General features: G+C 46.0%; 1 protein-coding gene across 1 annotated transcript in view; it reads left to right on the top strand.

Annotated features, from left to right (window-relative positions):
• SLC25A12 (solute carrier family 25 member 12) overlaps positions 1-20,076 on the top strand; it is an 881,399-nt gene that overhangs the window by 799,325 nt on the left and 61,998 nt on the right. The window contains exons 12-13 of the mRNA XM_069616206.1: positions 4,114-4,166; positions 11,033-11,113. Of these exons, the coding sequence (XP_069472307.1) occupies positions 4,114-4,166; positions 11,033-11,113 (134 nt within the window). The remainder of the gene's footprint in view (positions 1-4,113; positions 4,167-11,032; positions 11,114-20,076) is intronic.

Here is a 20,076-nt window from a genome sequence, read left to right as displayed (position 1 = left end):
AGTACAACTATATGTCAAAATAATCACATGCATATTTCAATATTCACATTACATCTCTTCAAGCCTTAATTAGAGGTCTGGCCACCGGCTTCCTTTGTTAGTGTTCCTGCCATAAAGTCCATTAGCATTCTTGTAAGGTCAATGTTCAGGCCATGGTTCTGCTTATCTTGGACAGCATAGCAGATGGCCCCACCTCCATGCTCAGGGAAAATTCCCCAGGCACAAGTCAGTGATCAATATCTCTGAGCTGACCAGAAATCGAATTTAAATACATATATGTTTAAGAGTTCAACCTATTTAATGGCAATCTTTTTGTTTACCCAGCAAACCAATACATTGCCGTCATGCATGAATACTGCTCTTCTCGCTGGCCCTGAGACTTTAAAGAAGTTGTCTTTCAGATGGAGAGCCTGAGCAGAGCATGTGATGAGGGAAGGTCACTGTTTTTAAATTTCAGGGGAAGAGTATTTACACTCACGCAAGCCTTCTGTGCTCTGAATAACAGAAATGCTTGCTTTCCAATCTGCCATATTTACTCTTCATGTGAGGCCTTTTAATATCTTGCATCATGCCGTCAATGTTCATGTATATATTCATATATGTATTCAGTGGACTCTAGTCATGGAGATTTGTTTTCCCATGTGTATATTGTTCTTAGCTGGACATGCAACTGTTAACTGTTTCTGGGTTGGTAAATTACACCCGTAACGCTTTGTTCTCTATGTCAGCAATTTTACACTTTAGCATCAGTCACTTGTTGAAAAGCAGGCCTGTGGGTTTAACTTGCATGGAAGGACCATGTTGTATTCTTGATTTTCAATACATACGGCCTTTTGATGTGTTTCAGTGGAGAATAAAATGCTCCCCTTTCAATTTGGCAGTCATCTCTGTGTATTTTAATGCACTGCATTTTAGGACCACATTTGTATGGCCTGCTTGAACACATCCCTTTGATGGTTTGTTGTTGAGAATAAATTGCTGACCTTTTTGTGGGAGAATCACATTTTTCCATATATCTTTTCTGCACACTTTAGGCCTAACTTGGGCTTTCAGTTCATTTGATCCTGCGGCTGCCATTAAACCCCACATGGCAGGGCTTGTTGTTATTTCTGCTTTGGTTGGGTTGATTGGTGAGACACTTGTTAAGGTCTGACTGAGAATTACCATTATCTATATAGAGTTTGAAGCCAATTTGTGTGTGGTCAATGTAGTTGCAGCATGTGGGGCCATATTTTCTGGTGAGTCTGCTGATCGGTATCATGCAAATGATGAAAAGGAGGAGCAAGGGACTCGGTCCCTGCACAACTCTACAGATGATTTTACATGAGCTTGGCTGAAATGAAAACACAAAGATTGCTTCTTTTCTATCCTCAAGGATTGGCCCTAATCCACCTTAATTCTCTGTGGTTCAGGCCGGCTTCCTCCAGCCTTTTCATGAGGATGCTTTGGCTCATAGTGTTGAACACTGCAGATAGGTCACAAAAACTAGGGATCCTGGCTCGTCTGCATCTTTTGTGGTCACTAGATCATCCTAGACAGATGACACGACACGGCTGATGCTGTTACTCTGAGTTCTTGGGCATGGAGCAGAATGTTGTATGGTTCAGTGTGTTTGGAAAGTTGGCAAAAGATAAGATTCTCCAGCAGCCTGTCCATGTAGTTTGCCAGGTCCTCTGTGTGTGACAACAGTCTTAAGGCCCCACGCCCTGATTTAGGGAAGAATTAACAGTTCCTGAAACAGGTGGGCTGGAGATTGCCGAGATAGGATTGCCTTGAAGAGATAATGTAGGCATGAGTCCACTGTGGAGCTAGCTCAGTTACTTCAATTTCATGTTTTGCAAATGCTGGTCTGATGATTTGTCTGAAAGCGTTATTTTTGGGTGAGTAGGAACTATAAAATGTGTTGGCTGTGACCAGCTCGCAGTCCAGCCTTGCTTTATTCTCATCTAGGTGTTACTATATCAGGGTTACCTTGTCTATGGAGAGTGCGGGGATGGTGTCAGTGCACTTGCAAGGGTGTAGGGCGGTTGCTGCATGTGTCTGACATCCATAATGAGTTTAAACATATTTTGTGGGCATGACACGTGTTCAATGCCATTGTAAGAGGCCCACGAGGAACCAAGGAGCCGTGGCTGGTCTTGAGTCCTCCAGGGCTGCATTTCGGACATCCAGAGTGAGATTCTTCCATTCAATCCCCTCATAGTTATTGGCGTGGATTTCCTTATGGGTTTCCAAATTGTATGAATGTGTTAGGAAGGGAATGAAGAAGTCCCTGCCCTAGGGCAGACAGAGTGCTGAGCCACTCGGAAGAGCTCTTCATAGCAGAATATTCCATTCGAAATGTGGCCTGCTATGCGTGTGCTGCGCCCTTCACTCGTTTCTTGGGGATCAGGCTTGCAAGATTGAGTACCGGAACCATACAGCTGGGTTAGTAGATAGTAATACTATGGTTCATGTTGTGTCACGCGTCACACAAGGAAACACAACTATGTTTTCTCTTGCAACATGTGATGCAAGTTCACAAGATTTTGCACAACAATTTGTCTGACTACTTCCAAACACAGATGTTAAATTGAATGAACTGTCATGAATAATGTTGTGTAATTAAATAATATGCAGGAAGAGTTTTATTGCCATTGGGTTTTCCATGCACCCCCCACTTATGACCACACACACACACACACACACACACTGTCAGCCATTCCTATACTTTTGAGGAGCTCATAAGTATGATCACAGTTGAATTGGGCACCCGTTTTACTAGATTGGACCCAAAGTGAAAAGCAAGGACTTGTCTATTTCTGGATTATACTTGTGAGGACACTGAACCTGCTAGTGAGGACAATAGTAGTCCCTCTCTATGGTAGCAAAACAATGCATGTGTGTTTCACCATATTGCAATCTAATGTACTGTTTTCCATGCTTCGCTACGTGGACTCCAGAATGTATCTTAAGCTGTACTTCACCTATCGTCGTATACTCAAAATCTATGGCTGAATGACGTTTTTGCTCTGTGTTAAAGGCCAGATCCAGACAGGTAGAGAAATGCTAGCACATACATGTACACACTCACTTAAAGCTAGTTGGGGGTGTTACTAGTACTTGGTTTAAGTCTATGAAAGTTGGGAATTCCGATTTTAAGGTTGCTTACACAGGCTAGGCCAACATTAAATATTTGCTGCATGTAGACGCACTCCATCACAACCCTACAAATCAAAATTTAATTCACACTAACTTTATATAGCTAATAAGCTTTAAACACTTTTAAAAGCTTTTTTTTATGTTTCCCATAATAGCATTAACGGCTTTTAAATTAAGTTAAGAGCTCTAACATAGCATCCTATGCAAAAACAGTTCACCCCCAGGCGGTGTTGCAGAAGAAGAATTAAGAACATCTGTAAAACTGATTTGGGTTCTTTATAATTCATACTGGATTTTGGCACATTGCGTTCCATAGTTCTCGTAGATAGAACTTTGGAAAATATCTCTTTTTATATGCAGTGTAAAATGAAAGGTCCTCTCTTCTTTCTAGCATTGGAGTGGAAAACAGCTGGTCTCACAAGAGATCTCTGTGTATCGCTTTTGCTTTTCGATTGTATAGACATTCATCGGACCTTCCAGCTCACTTTAGTAGTCCGAGGCACTTGAATGCTACTCTTCCAAAAACCATTTACTCTGTACTGCTGGGTTCAGGGCTCCTGGCTCTGGGCCTGCAGGTTGGTTCCTGACAGAAAACGAAATATTTCCACACTGTTAGGTCCGGGGCACTTCCCTTTGGTGCTGCGAGTTGGTTCCTGGGGAGACTAAAGTTCTGCTAGACTGGTAGAGGTCTCTAGTTGATGGTGTGCCGCTCTTCGCTTTCCTTTTTACAATTGAAAAAGAGGAGGCCTCTCACAAACGATCGTTTTTGAGCGAAAAGCTTGGGAGGATCCAGTCGAGTGAAGATCACGACCACAGGGAAGCTTTTTTTCTTGCTGCACCCTTACAGTGAAACTTTTTTTCTAAATTTTCTATAAAATTCTAGTTGTTCATTTATACATGAGACATATAATAAATGTTCTGCAAATGAGTCCTAAAGTATTTCCTAGTTTAACAAGCATGTTTTTCACACAGGTCTGTTACCACAGCTTGTAGGCGTTGCACCAGAAAAAGCCATTAAGCTCACGGTGAGTACCTCTCTGTAGACATTTGGCACATTTAACTTTTAAGAACCTTTGCAAAGCCCTCTGTGTTACTCATGTCCCCATGTACATTCATTTACAGAATGTTTTCCCTTCGTGTCCACCCTGCACTGCATCACATAATATGTGTCCCTAGGCAGCCCTCAAGCCCTACTTCTCAGTTACCCACTTGCTCAGTGTTTACCCAGCCAGTGGTAGGATTCCTGCTCCAGCTGTCATGCCTTAGTTGCCTTTTTATGTGTTCTTGCCATTTAAATCATAAATCATTGTAAGGTCCTCAACAAATCAAAGCACTGCATTTCACAATATACAAAACAACCTTAAGAGTTGCCACTGACGGATATTGGCCTTCTAGAATCAACAATTCTCACTACTATGTCTCCATAATTGTTCTAACATTTTGAGCATGAAGAGGCATTTGAGCAGGTTTGCAGTGTTTTAAGAAAGTCAGCCCTTGGAAGCGAGGGTGCACTGGCCAGTATGACACTCACTTTCCTTGTGCTTGTTGCTGGTGCTTGGAGATGGTGCAGTGGACAGCACTGGGCACACAGCAAGAGGTCTGATAGATTATACATTGCCTAATGTGAAGGTACTTAAGCACAGGCAGGGATTCCAGTACTATCCTATAGCAATGGGGGCAACAGCAGGCTGAAAGAGCCTTGGAAAATGGAAACCAGTAAATTGTCAATTAGGTCATTTCTTGGGAGTTCTGACACTGAAAGCCTGGTCTACATGTGTGGACATTTTGCCCCTGTGTGTAGCCTCCATCCTAGGCTTGGATTTAGATAGGCACCAGACAGTCTTATTTTTTTAAAGTTCACAAAATTGTGGCTAGGGTGGTTGACTGACCACTCGTGCCAAATTCCAAGACGCTACTTCTGGCAAATTAGGGAGGGTTAGACCTCTTGGCTAATGTTAAGCTGTTGGTGTCCGTGGCAGTGGCCAAGAGGGACATTGCAGTCAAGTAGGGGAAGGATCCAGGCAGCTTCAACTTGGAGAGAGGGCATGAACAGGTGTGTCTTGAGAAATGAGAGTGCACAGATCCAGGTGATGCCTGCAGAAATATGGGAAGGTGTGGGGTTGTGGGAGGAATCATACTTGCACTGTGGCAAGCTATTCATTTTCTTGTTTTGTCACATTTAATGGGTGTAAGAATACATTAAAAAGGTTTTATAAAAGAAAGCATGGGAACAGGCCCGGGAGGACTGTGACGATTCAGACCAGTGATTTCAGCTATATTGTTCGAGACCAGAATTAGTGGAAGTTGATCTGGCCTAACCTTGGGGGCCAGTAGTCACCCTTGGGATATTACATGGTTGGCTTTTGGCTTTCTGGATTTCTTTTCCCTGAGGTTCCTGAGTAGGGTGGGTCTGACTGTAGTTCGGACAACAGAAGATGAATGCCTGGACCCCAAATTGAGAGTTTGAGGAAGACAGGAATGGGCTCACCCATCCCAGGGTGGTGCTATGGTTCACTAAGGTTTTCTTTCGGTTTTGTTGGCCACTACTTGCTAGCCTGTGTCTATTATAGGGCGGTGTTAGCTGATGCACAAAAAGAGATGAAAATCAAAGGTCAAGCAGAATGGAAACTTGCCGAGCCCTTGATGATCTGGTTGCGCTTTCAAGTCCGAATTGTAGGTAATCTGGTTGGTTGTTTAATTCATAACCTAATGGTTCTGACGAACACCCTTGGTCTACTTTTGAGCCAAAGGTTTTAATCTGGGTCAGTTATGTGACCAGCAGTTTGTGGTGTAAGAGGCGGTAAAGGACAGTTCTGCAGCAGGGTCTGGTGGGTAGGCTTGGGGCAGGTGCCTTCAGGGGCCGGCCTCACACACAGGGATCATCAATGCAGCTGCCACTGCCTCACATGTAAGACAGTTGCCCACTTTTTCTTCATCTATCCCAGCTGTGCACTTCTGTGCAAAGGGTGGCTTACCCCTGTCTGGAGTAAGGCATGGGTGAGAGCAATGCAGGGCATACTTGAACCAATTTATTCCACAACTTCTGCATCAAATCAGAGTAGGGTGGCCGAGTATTTGTGGTGGAAAGGGCAGAATGTGGCAAGTGGTGCGAGGAGCACTTGGGAGAGACGGGACAGGTGTGCACTTGGAAAGGCAGCGATTAGGTCCCTGGGGCAGGAAAGGTAACAGAGAAGTATCCCTTGGAAGGTCACATACTGTGTAATAGTTATGTCTTTTTAGTATTACATGGTTGGGTGGTTCCTGTCTTTTAACTGATTATTATGTCATGTATTGTGGTACTGTGTTCTGCGATGCATTCTATTATATGATGGCTTCAAGGCTGAGGTATTAGCGCCATTCCAAAGGCTGCTAGCCTGTTGCTGTGTTGACTTCCAATGACCATTTTCTCCTCTTTTGCTAGCCTTGCAGGAACACCTACATGCATGTGATTGCTATGTGAACAATAAAACAGAACTACAGGATTTAAACTGTGTATCCTCCTTATTTTTAACAACTCTTAATTTCATGTGAATGCGCCTTTTCGCTCCCGTGTAAAACTGTGACGGTCCTCAACGCATTTAATATGGCTGCGTGTAACACATTTAAAAAAAAATTGTATGTGGTCAAATCGTTTGAGGCATGGTTATGTACATTTTGAGCCCCAGTAATTGTCCAGTTATCTTAAATTTGTTTTTAAATATCAGTGGGTGTGCTTTTTCCACTGTAATCAAAAGTCCCCATTGTTAATGAACCTTTACCACGTTGGCAGCGTGCCTTAATTATGCCTTCATGGAATTAAAAAAGAGTGGGCCACCTTCTTTTGAAGTGAATTGCCCCAAGCGGCGGGCTGACGAGTGAAGGTGTACGCTAAGGATCCTTTGATCTTGAGAGAGTAATGGACACAGCGATGATAACACGACAATCCTTATCTCAGGCTGGTTATGTTGAAATGCAAACTGGCGGGTTCTGCCTGGTCCCAGGCGCAATCCTTGACAGTATGAGAAATGAAGAAAGAAAATGATCGGTTTAAAGAATATGACCGTTGAAGTCATTTTCAAAGAAATATTTTATCAGAACTTTGTAGCAAAAATGGCAGAAAAATGAATAACGCAGAGAGCAAATATTATGAGACTGCAACTTCTCAGGATCATTGGCTAGTGTTTTTTTGTGTGATGGTTAAAGGCCTGGCTTTTACGTTCCTCATATCACTGGTGGTCAGGACCAACAGGCTGCGTTATCACTTGCAAGGCCAGGAGAGCGGAGTTTGATTGTGTGATGGTCAAAGGCCTGGCTTTTACGTTCCTCATATCAGTGGTGGTGAGGGCCAACAGGCTGCGTTATCACTTGCAGGGCCAGGAGAGCGGAGTTTGATTGTGTGATGGTTAAAGGCCTGGCTTTTACGTTCCTCATATCACTGGTGGTCAGGACCAACAGGCTGCGTTATCACTTGCAAGGCCAGGAGAGCGGAGTTTGATTGTGTGATGGTTAAAGGCCTGGCTTTTACGTTCCTCATATCACTGGTGGTGAGGGCCAACAGGCTGCGTTATCACTTGCAGGGCCAGGAGAGCGGAGTTTGATTGTGTGATGGTTAAAGGCCTGGCTTTTACGTTACTCATATCAATGGTGGTCAGGACCAACAGGCTGCGTTATCACTTGCAAGGCCAGGAGAGCGGAGTTTGATTGTGTGATGGTTAAAGGCCTGGCTTTTACGTTCCTCATATCACTGGTGGTGAGGGCCAACAGGCTGCGTTATCACTTGCAGGGCCAGGAGAGCGGAGTTTGATTGTGTGATGGTTAAAGGCCTGGCTTTTACGTTCCTCATATCAATGGTGGTGAGGGCCAACAGGCTGCGTTATCACTTGCAGGGCCAGCAGAGAGGAGTTTGATTGTGTGATGGTTAAAGGCCTGGATTTTACGTTCCTCGTATCACTGGTGGTGAGGGCCAACAGGGTGCGTTATCACTTGCAGGGCCAGGAGAGCGGAGTTTGATTGTGTGATGGTTAAAGGCCTGGATTTTACGTTCCTCGTATCACTGGTGGTCAGGGCCAACAGGCTGCGTTATCACTTGCACGGGCAGCAGAGAGAAGTTTGATTGTGTGATGGTTAAAGGCCTGGATTTTACGTTCCTCGTATCACTGGTGGTGAGGGCCAACAGGCTGCGTTATCACTTGCAGGGCCAGGAGAGCGGAGTTTGATTGTGTGATGGTTAATGGCCTGGATTTTATGTTCCTCATATCACTGGTGGTCAGGGCCAACAGGCTGTGTTATCACTTGCAGGGCCAGCAGAGATGGTTTGATTGTGTGATGGTTAAAGCCCTGGATTTTACGTTCCTCATCTCACTGGTGTTGAGGGCCAACAGGTTGCGTTATCACTTGCAGGGCCAGGACAGCGGAGTTTGAAACCTGGCCGCTCTACTTGACTGGATTACTTGATATGGAGCCAATCACCAGGCCTGCTTGGGCCTAACCTACCCTATCTAACACCTGTGCCTGTGTTCCGATGCGGGCCAAGCAATGGTTGTCATTGCATAATATGAAGCACTGGAGATTCCATTTGGCACCAGCGACTGAATGGTCCATTTGATTAGGGGCATCATTATTCACTGTCCGGTGCTGCTGGCAGAGTGGTCGGTCACACTTGGAGAGACAGAAGGCGTCCATTTTGTGGCTGAGACTTACACGGAGCTCTGTCCTAGTATAGCTGTGCCACACTATTTCTCTCCACTGTGGCAGTGCGTGTTTTAGGAGCCAGCCGAATGAGACCGGCTTCCATCAATGCTTCTCTTGTAGTTTTAATGTAAATTCTTGATATTCTATTCCTCTAGCTTTATTTGAAAGGGAAAGTCTCAGCAGAGACAAGTTATATTCCTCTTAAAGTGCTCCATGTTACGGATGTGTTATGCAGAAAACACACCTCAGCAATGAAATGCTGCGCATATGTAGCATTTAAGAGTAATAGGTGTGCGTAACTGCTTGCGCCCACTTCATGGGTGGCGGCATCTTGAAACAGTACTCCCCAGGGAGCCCCACCTTCAGCTACTGAAAGCATAGGCGTGCGCTGCCTGCTTATGCGCCTGCCTGAAGATCGAAGCACTTTGGAAGCGAAGGCACACCCCGGCCTCCAGCGGTCAGAGAGGAGTCTTTCCCTAAGGCTCCCTTCAGAAGGGCTGCCACTCGCCACTGGGCGCTTTCACCCTGTGCTGATGAGCATAAACGCAAAAGCATCATAAGAGTCATGAAAGCGGCCCACCATGAATGTTCACACCAGTGCCTGTAAATGGAGGCGAGTGTGATGCTTTTTGGCAGGCCTGCTCAACCAATGGGCCAGAGTGTATGATAATAGACTCATCCCTGGGAGAATATCAAGGAGCTGGGGGACATGGACAGGGTAAAGCATTCCAAAATCCTGCTCTATTCTCATATGTTATAGGCCAGGTAATCTCCATTGTAGTTGTCTTTGCTTTCATCATTGTATTGCAGAGTGTGTTCATTCCTATGGAATGTTTTCCCTCTGGCGGTGACCGCGTGCAATTCAGCCTTGCTAAAATGTACTTTGTCATGTTATTGCTATGTTTGCTGACCTAAAAACAGATGTTTTCTCTGGTGTCGCATGCGTCCCTTTAACCCTCTCAGTGCCCAGCTTCTCACACTCTGACAACGAAACAAACCATACACAATCTCACCCCCGCACCACATGGTGGCTACCCACCGAAAACGGTTCCATATCTTTTCACTGAAAAATGTTTCAGTGAAAGATGCTTCATCGAAACAAAAAAAAATTGAAACATTTTTCATCTAATGTACATTATTGACATTTTTCACTGAAAATGTGTAAATCGCATTTACCGATTTTTTTTTATTGAGGTTAGTCCCCCCACACCCGTTTTCTGCCCTTTAAAACATTCCAAACATTACAAAATATTTGTTTTATTGGGCCTCCCCTCCCAAACCCCCGTTTTCCAAATGTAACCCTTTACCCCGCCCAAACATACATATATTTTAAATAAGAAAAAAATTAATTGAAAGATTTTTTCGATGAAAAAAGTTTTCAATTAAACATTTTTCATTGAAAAGACTATACCCCGAAAACGCATTTTTCATTGAAAAGACTATACCCCGAAAACGCACCTACACTCAGTGGCCGGTTTCTCGGAACTGAAGCTGCCAACAGCATATCACAGCTCTTGTGCTCTTCTCCAGCTCAGTCCTTCTAACAAACCCTGCCACAATGCCACCCTCCTTGCGGTACAGAGCCGCCAGAGCGCCAACAATGCGCGGTACGGGAACCTTTCACGTGACATAACATACCAAGGCACTCTGCTCTTTCATTCGTATGCCCAGCCCCGTCCGTGCCAGGACTTCCCTTTTTGAGATGTCCCCCCTCGGCATTTCTGCGCCCAGCTGATGCTTGCTGTTCCAGCTCAGATCCGGCCGCCTGCGACGGCCACCCTAGTATAAACGTCCGGCTCCCATCCTGCGTGGGCTAACCACATGGCAGTTGTCAACTGCATGCCTGACAACAGGAAACTATAAGGCCTTGATCTGCGACCAAGAACCAACGAGCCTTCTGGGCTGCTCCGAGCCTGATCTAAGGAGTTGCAAGGGCCCTGGAGAGGGCCACTTACCGGCGGCAGATGTGGCCGCCGAGCTCCAGAAGGCCCCGCACAGCCTGTCATTTCTCCTGTCTGCTGTCACTCAAAAAAATGCTGCCGGAAAAGGCGGTCCGTTTCACACCAATAGGCGCACACGCTTGTTTACAAGTTGTCCATGCTGTGTACATGATCTTTAAAGCAATGTGTCGGGTTAAACCAACTAATGCAAGGAGTCAGATAGAAAAGAGCGTAAGAATATCTTGTCATTCTGTTTTTTTTTTTTGTGTGATATTTGACAGGTGAACGACCTCATCAGGGATAAATTCACACAGAAAGATGGCGGCATTCCCCTGTTTGCAGAAATCCTCGCCGGTGGATGTGTAAGTACTGTACTGCGATGTGTCTGACTGTGCATACAACTGCTCCCAGCCAGAATGTTGGGCCCTTATCGGCCTGTGAACTAGCACACAGTTGGGTTGTGGAATACTTTCTGGGAGGGCGGCCTCTGACGTTTCCACTGGGCTGCCCGTTTGCCTATATACAAACAAACAAACCCACTAGCATAACATAAGCCGGCTTGGCCTCTGGTTTGCTTTGTGCCTGTGTCCAGTAAGTCAGCGTTAATTATTTTATTATTTGGTGAGACTGGGCAAGGATATTTGCGGTGCACAGTGTTCCCAAGTTGTACAAACCACACAATGGTGTTAGTCACGTGCTGGAATAAAGAAACACTATTTTCACTGCTGATTATAAGCCTCGCTGTTTTGCAAAGTGCACGAAGTGTTGCACTTTTCATTTCCCCCGCCTGACGGTTCTGAAAACGTATAGTTTCATTTGATTCGCACCCACTTAGGAGCGGACCCTTGTTCCCATTCCATACTACAACGAGTTTCATATTGAACGTGTGCACACTTGCTCCCCACTCTGCGTCCTCGGCTCCCTGCAGTTCTGCGTGCATGCACGGCGAGTGTCTTTACCTGTGGGCGTTAATGGCTTCCAGTTGCTCGCCGAGAGCCGCCTGCAAGGAAGCCGCAACCTGCCGCAGACCCCGGGGACAGGAGGTCGCCGACCCCTACAAGCTCTGCATTCAGAGGCGAAGCCCCAGAGAGCCGGGGGAGGGGCTGCTTCGTGTTCTCCCTGATTGGAGGTGGCAGCAGGGCACATAGCTAAGCCCTCACCTGTCAGCGTGTAAGGTTACTTCTTCAAAAGATGCCCCGATAAAGCCAACGCAGCGCATGCACAAGTGCACACACATGGGCACTGCAGCAACCCCTTTTGTGATTTAGCATGCAGTTTGTGTTACTGCAAAGTTTTGTCGTGCACTGCTAAATGCCACTTGGTTTGTATTTCTTGACATTGGCAAAGTATATCTGTTTACTTCCTAGTAAATTGTAGCACTTTCTTTCAACTTTCTATTAATGTGACGCCATGTTCACTTTTGATGTTTTACAAAAGTTTCCATTAAATGTCAATACTTGTGTTGTTGTGCAGTGCCAATCAGTTCAGGCCAATTCTCTTTGATACCTCGCAACATGGTACCTCTCTTACCCATCATGCACTCCGCGTGGCGCCAGGTCCCAAGTAACTGCTTTCCACCAGCAAGAGCCAAAGCGACAAAGCAGTGCCATGAAGGCACCCGCTGTCACCCTACCACAACCTTGCCATGCGTAAATGAATGCGTGTATTTTACATAACACAACACATGCAACGTGGCGCGTGAAGCCAGGTAATAATGCAGTTCTGGGGTGGTGGTGAAGGTGATTGGGCGGGCATTCGTGTTATGGGAAAGATGTGGGCAAGGGCTGTTACATCGTGGTCTAGTCATGCTCCCCTGAGCAGCTGTATAATGTCAGCCAGAAAGATCCTCCCGCTGAACCACCGAGTCGAGCTGTGCAACAAAAGACCACCAGCTTCAGAAGGTATATGTTCCAGGTGGTGGGCGATAATGGCAAATGTGCCCTAAACAGCTTTCCTCACGTTTGCCCTCCAGCTCCTATGCCTGGCACCCAGCACGCGACCGTCTTCAGCGCTCCCTCCCCGGCGCGGGAAGATCCGGGAAATCGGTTCTTTTAGGTCAAGTGGTAGGACATGTTTCCAAGGCCCCCAAGTCCTGACCGTACCAGTTCTAGTCACCAGGTGCAAGTGGACATCAGGGCCGGGGGGGCATTTATTTCCACCCACCTGACCTAGAAACCATCAGCCCACATTAGATCACGCAAGGGGGGGGCGATGACCTAGAAACCATCAGCCCACATTAGATCACGCAAAGGGGGGGGGGGGGGGCGATGGGCCAGATGTGCAAAACTTGAAAAACAGGAGCAGCCCGATTCATAAAGGGCATCCGAATGAGCACATCTAAGATGCGGTCATTTCTGCCCGTTTAAAAGAGCATCCCGAATTCCCGAACAGGATGCTCGTTTGTGCCCAGAAATAAGGGTCACCCTCCGGTGCCTTTTGAAACAGATGCATCTGGACAACCGCGGCTGCAACATGTGTTTTTTTCTCATGAGCATTTCACCAAAACTAGCCCTTTAATGGCCCATCTCCGTAAAATGCGCTCTCAGCAACCACGTGGTTTCTGGGAGCCTGTTATGCGTTTGTGTCTGGCGCGAGACTAATGTAGGGAAGTGGGCTTTTTCATCCTCTCATGAAATAGGCAAGCCATCCTCGAGAATTAGGTGACCTGTGCATTTCAGCAATGAGCGCAAATGAAAAAAGCACAGCCCCTGCTCTTTTTTCATTTGCAGTCATTTTGGTGAATTTGGCCCAGTAGGTCAGGAGCGGGCTTTGCATCAGCAGTTATTAGAGGCTTTGGGAACACTATCAACAATGGAACCAAGCATTGCCTTTATTCATGCTAGTGATGGGCCATTGGAAGACTCATGGGCTCAAGCCACTGGCTCCATGACCAAAAGTGGTATTGCATAAGGTTTTGACTGCTGCGGCGTGATCTTCAATCTTGCTCCTTGTCCTCCCTCAGTGCCGCATCTGTTCCCACTCTGCTTATCATCTGTGCTTTGAAAGATGGGTGTCTTCTGAAAGAGTTTAGATTATGAGTCCAGCGGTAGCCGTGCCGGTAAAAACAACACGGCTGCTGCCGTAGTCATTCATTTTTCGGTGCCCAGCAATGGGGACTTAACGGGGCATTAGAGCCCCGTCAGTCCCGGTAATTCCCCATTGCCGGGCGCTGGTAAAAATGACTCCCCATTCCCATTCGAGTCTCATTGGACTCAATGGGAATGGGGAGGACCGATGCACCGACATCATTCATGAATGGTGCCGGTGTACCCGTCAAGATCTGCAAGGAGGTGCCGTTCTGCCCGCCAGGTCAGACCTGGCGGGCTGAAAGGCACCCGCTCGCAGACCTCAGAGTATGCCGGTCCGGTAAGTAGATTACCGGCACCGTTGTTACCGGACCGGCACACTCGTAATGTGGCCCACACCTGATTTTCATTCTGAGAAACTTGACTGGCTGACTCACTCTCGCCGTTCCATTACGTGTGCTAAAATAAGGACAAACACACATGTATTACACGTATGGGCCACTGGCTACTGCCTACAATATATGTCGCAAATAATCTCACCTCTGCCGGCCAAAAAGGGCATCTTCCATGATAGGGGGAGAGGGTGGGACGCATCTTCTTCCCTTGTGCACTTCTAATACCTTGTATGTACTATTCATACCTGAGTTGAGGGTGTGGTGCCCCGTGGTTTTGTTCTGGTCATTTGCTACAATGTCTCTGTGTTCCCTAATATGTCTGCTTCTTGTTCCCCTCTCAGTTATACCCTCCATGAGTTACTCCCTTTGCAAAGGGTACAGGTTCATGGAAGTGCCCCTCCCGCCCTTGTTGGGTGGATGAATCCCGGGGTGTGGTGTTGTGTCAGAACATCCCTGACACTGCTCCTCTTCCGGATCACAGAGGGCACTGCTTCCCTGTCTTGGAAGGATAAATGGCTAACACACAGGAGCTGAGGATCCCTTCCGCCTCCCGTCCTTGAATGCCAAGGGAGCAAACTCTACACTCGCATGTAAAAACGATTCTGTGCCATTTGGCGGTAAGAGTGGCAGCTATCGTCTTTGTCCAGAACCTGCGTCTAGTGGGGAAGAATAGGGAGTACATCCCAAGTGCAAATTCAGCAGTGAAGTCTCCAGCTGAAATGCACTTGATGTAGGAGAATAGGAAGTATAGCCTTAATAAAGAATTCAACCGAGAGGTCTGTAGCTGCTGCTGCACCAAGAGGAGGGGTACTGCAATACTCTTCCACAAAAACCTGTGCTTCTCAATTGGGCGGTCCGCGTCGGTGTTGAGGAGCGATATGCCCTGGTGGAGGCAATGGTAGTGGCGATGACACTGATTTGAGGGAACATTTATGCATCCACTTGCTTCCCACAGCTCTATTTTGAAACTAATGGGTCATGCCCTTATTATAGGTGGAGGCTCTAGCTTGGTGCAAGATGCAAGATTGGATAGGTCGCCGGCAGCAAGGGAGGCGGATAGAGGGTCAAGGAAATAAGAAATGGGGCCTCGTGGACCCATGGCAGATTCTGCATCCTACGAGTAAATAATGTACATTCTTTTCAACTCTAAATGACTCTCTCTATGAAATTGACTATTTCCTGATATCTTCATCGCTACTCATTGAGTGATGGGTTGCCATCAGTGACGGTCATTTCCAATCATGCGTGTATTCATTTGGAGCTTATTGTATCTGATGGGCGGAGAGGAAGGGATGGTATCTGGAGTCTCAACACGGTGCTCCTTGGTCATGAGAAGTTTGTAGCATGCATCCAGGGGGGAATAAAGCTCTTCTTGGATGAAAATATTGGTTCAGTGAGTAACGTGTTTAAACTCTGGGACACATTGGAAGCTTGTAATAGAGGCACCATCACCAGCCTTGCTTCAAAAATCTCTAGAGATAGGAAGTCGAACATTAATTCTGTTGAAGTAGCCCAGAGAGAAGCATAACTAACGCACATCCCTGATATTAATGTGTTCAAGTTGTCTACTCTTAACTGAACTCTGTACTGACACAGCAAGCAGAGAGAACTGTCTTTTGTACTTGTTAACCATCCCGGGAATCTGTGGACAAGGTGGGTAGACTTCTTGACTACAGGCTAAAAAAGATGGTAGACTCAACATTGATGAGTTCCTGTGTAGACGACCAGGGAAGATTTCAAGATGCACTGCTCCTCCATACAGTGTACATGCGTTTCAAAATAAATGATGAAAAGGGCCTGTAGTGGCCAATGACATCTTCACTTGGGAGAATCCCACAGATAGCCTGTACTCATAGGACACCAGGTTGCTACCTATAGGTCAGAGTCCATATCCAGCATCCATAGTGCACCAAGTGTGAGGTACACCTTCTTCTTCCTCACTACTGGTCACTTTATATTTTACAGTCAAAAACACCAATACGTGTGTTCCGATTCAGTTCCTTGTACAGCACAGGGACACCCCAGTGGCATTGCCAAGATATGAGAACATCAGACTATGTTTCCCTGTTGCTACAGATCACTTATTTCTATTCTGTAAATATGCCAACCTTTAACACACTTGTGAAAACCTGGCTGTTCAACAAATATGATGAATGTCTATTTTACACTTATATCTACTGGCCATGTCTTCTCTCACCGTATTCTACTGTACAAACGCAGTGATACCCCCAGGGTTGGGCGTTATAAATATTTGATAAATAAATAAATGCGTAGAGTGTGGTCAACAACAGTCACGAAAGTTATAGCGTGCAAGCTGAACGCCCCAAGTAAAGTAGGCCCTGCCATCTTCCATCTCGACAATTCTCAAACATTGTTCTCCTTCCACCTTCTCCAGAGCTATCTACTACACTCAGTGATGTCTGCTAGTCCAAAACCAAAGTTATCTTCCTCTGAGCTACCAATGGCCCCCTCCTTCCGCCCTCTTATAACTCATTTTAATGCTGACCTTTTCCTATCCCATAAAGCTCTCACCGTAGGGGTGCTCTACAGAAGCAGCCTTAAACTGGTTCCATGTCATTTCATCGTGGGATTTTTTTTGCTGGATTTTTTACCGCAGATTTTTTTTAGGAAAAAAACTCACTGAATTTAGTTTATTTTTTATTTTTGGGCGGGTTTCACCCTCAGCCCCCCATCCCCTTAAATTTTTTTTGCGATTCTCAAACACCCACACCCCAAACATATATTTGTCTAAACCCCCACTAAAAATTCGATTCGTTTTTTTCAATAAAGAAATCGCTGTAAAAACCTCACGAAAGAAACATCCCGCGATGAAAGGACGTCGTACCCTTAAACTGCAGCTGGTTATCTTGTTAGGTGACAGAACAGCCAGACTCAGACTATGTAACACCTGCAGAGTTGACTCATACCTCATATTTCACCCTGCCAGAATCCTGACAGCCATTCCGATCCTTGGCATTCTTGACCATTTCAGCCTCCTCATGGCACTTCCCCTTGAATTCTTTTCTCCCCTTAGCCAAGTTCTTATCTTTGCCATATGCTCCCTCGCCTCTGCCTATCACCTCACAACAGACTGATCCTCTACGCAGCATTGCTTCCTCCTTACTTGCCTTTTTCTGTACTTCAACACTACCTGTGGGGTGGGCCCCCTAATCTGGTATGGGATGGGGATTTATAGAGTGCGAACTAAGGCCAAAAGACATACAGGCGCTAAAAGCAGCTACGGGTGCAAGAAACTGTCCAAAGACGCCAAAAGATTAGAAGAAATACGTTTTCAAAGTCTTGCAGAACGGAAAATGATCAGCAGTGTCTCAGAGGTACACAGGAAGAGAATTCCATAGAGTGAGGGCCAGAACCGACAAAGAACATCGCCCAGCCTGAGCCTTGTAGTATCACGGAACTCTTGTTGTGAAGAATATCTAAGAGTTCTGGCAGGCCTATAAAGGATCAGTTTCGAGCAAAGGTATTCAGCACCGGTATTATGAATGGCATGGTGCACAATACACAGCATCTTAAACTTAATCCCTATCGGAAGCCAGTGCAACTGGCGCAGCAAATCTTGAGAATAGGAAAGTCTTGGAGCCCCCAGAGCCAACCGAGCTGCCGAGTTCTACAGAATCTGTAAGCGCTGGAGTAGAAAGGATGGTTGGCCAACGTAGATACCATTACAGTAATCCACAGATCCCATATTAGAGGAGGGTCACTACCCTGACACGAGACTCAGAAGGGAGAAAAGGCAAAATCTTCCTCAATACCTTCAATTTAACAAAGCTGGTCTGGCAGACAGAGGGGATTTGAGCTTCTCTAGAGCTCTCAAAAGAAGTTTAACCCCTATACTCTTAACAGATTCCACGGACGGGGGACAGGGACCTAAAGAAGCTGGCTAGTAGTCAGCACTCAAAGAAGAACTGGGGCCAGGGGAACCTACCACCGGGACCTCTTTTTGTGTCCCTATTCAGTTTTAGCGAGTTCAAGGCCATCCAGTCCCCAATAGAAGACAAACAATTGCGCAGCTTAGAAGGGGGGGTCCAACACCAGAGAATTAAGACAGAGAAAGACCTGCGTGTCATCTGCATAGGTGTAAAAATGCACCCTGTGTTCTGCTATAAGATCAGCTAAAGGGCGCAGGTACAAATTAAACAAAAGGGGATATAGGGCAGAGCCTCGAGGAACACCACATGTCAACGCCACCAGGCAAGATTTGAAGGGAGAGCAAGACACTGTCTGAAAACAATTAGACAGAAAAGATAAAAACCACAAGAGCGTACAGCCCTCGACACCAACCCTTTCCAAACTCAGCAAAAGGATCCCACTGTCAAAAGTATCTAAGACTGCAAAGAGGTCAAGGAGACTCAGAACTTCAACTTTGCTGCGGTCTTGAAGCAGAGCAATGTCATCAAAAATGGAGATCATTACAGATTAAGTGCCCATGAGTGATCTAAATCCAGATTGAAGTGGGTGAAGAAGACACAGATTCAAGAAAGTTAGAATTTTGTGGGGTGACAATAGCTTCCATCAGCTTCATAAGAACTGGTAGAAGAGAAGTAGGCTGATAGTTTTCTGCAAAAGCAGGATCAACACGAGCCTTCTTTAAAAGCAGAGAAGCCACAGCATGTTTTAACGGAATAGGAATCATGCCAGTTGTAAAAGAGTAATGTAGTGCGGCCGTGAACTGAGAGATGATATCCATTGGAGGAGCCTGAATGACATAAAGAAGAACCAGATGCACAGGGGATGCTGACATGAGTTTAGATAAAGAAGCCAGAACCACCTCTTTAGTAACTTGCTCAAACTGAAACAAACGAGCAGAATTACTCACCGTAAAAGGTGGCGCCATTTGCAAAGAGTTCAAAGGACAGGAACTACCAGTCGAAATGGACTGCTGAATCTTATGGATTTTTTCAACAAAGAAAGTACTAATAAGATCACATTGGGCTTGAGTGCGCAAAGCATAAACTATTGGACGAGCCGGGGCAGAAAGCTCATTTGCCACGCGAAACAATTCACGAGCAGAGCAAGATGTTGTCATAATGCGACCTTCATAGAAATGGGCTGTAGCTGCTTTAATAGCAGCCTGATTGTCCGAGAGAGCATGTTTATAGACCTGCTTGGCGCAGGAAGCGCACTCAGTGTGTCATTTGTGCTCAGCTCAACGACAACCCTGTTTGCGTAACCTGAGATCAGAAGAAAACCAAGGAGCCAATGTTTTGGAACGGCTAACTGAAGATTTAACAGGGGCCAAGGCATTAGCAGTACTGACCATTGCATTAACCAACACAGAGCAAGGCTCCTGCTTATCCATTGCAGTCTCCTGCTGAGTACTGGAAAGCAAATGGTTTGCAATAGAGATTGAACTGACCCTACCAGGGTGATGTCGTAGTTGGAGAGACCTCCGGGGTCCACAAGGCAGGGTCATGAAAGGAACAATAAAAGGAAGCAAAAACTGACCAAAGAACAGGAAGAGGCTTAAAAGTAACTATCAGACTTTTTTCTGAAAAAAATTAGATGAAGCGTATTCCCCAAACAGTGGGTTGGGCGATGATTACGCAGGTATAGTGAAGAGTCTGCTAGGAGAGCAACGAGATTCTTTGCGTAAGGATCAGTGGGGTTAGTAGGCCACAAATTAAAATCGCCCATAAGAATACATTTTGGCTCGTTAAGTGCCAGGTCCGCAGCCAATTGGGCAAATTCGATCACAAAATTGGCCAGGGAGTGAGATGGTGGGCGATAAACAATCAAGAAATGAATAGAAACATTTGGGGAAGGTTGTAATCTCACCAGATAAAGTTCACAGGACAGCTTATGCCTCAAAGGAATTGCAAAGTTATTAAGAGATGACAAAAAGAACAGGGCTAAACCGCCCCCAGTCATAAGTGGGAGGTCTGT

The sequence above is a fragment of the Ambystoma mexicanum genome, chromosome 9 (genome assembly GCF_040938575.1).
Source record: "Ambystoma mexicanum isolate Mex_15411 chromosome 9, UKY_AmexF1_1, whole genome shotgun sequence".
Lineage (NCBI taxonomy): Eukaryota > Metazoa > Chordata > Amphibia > Caudata > Ambystomatidae > Ambystoma > Ambystoma mexicanum.
Note: the sequence above shows the minus strand (reverse complement) of the source record. Positions and strands in the feature narration are given on the sequence as shown.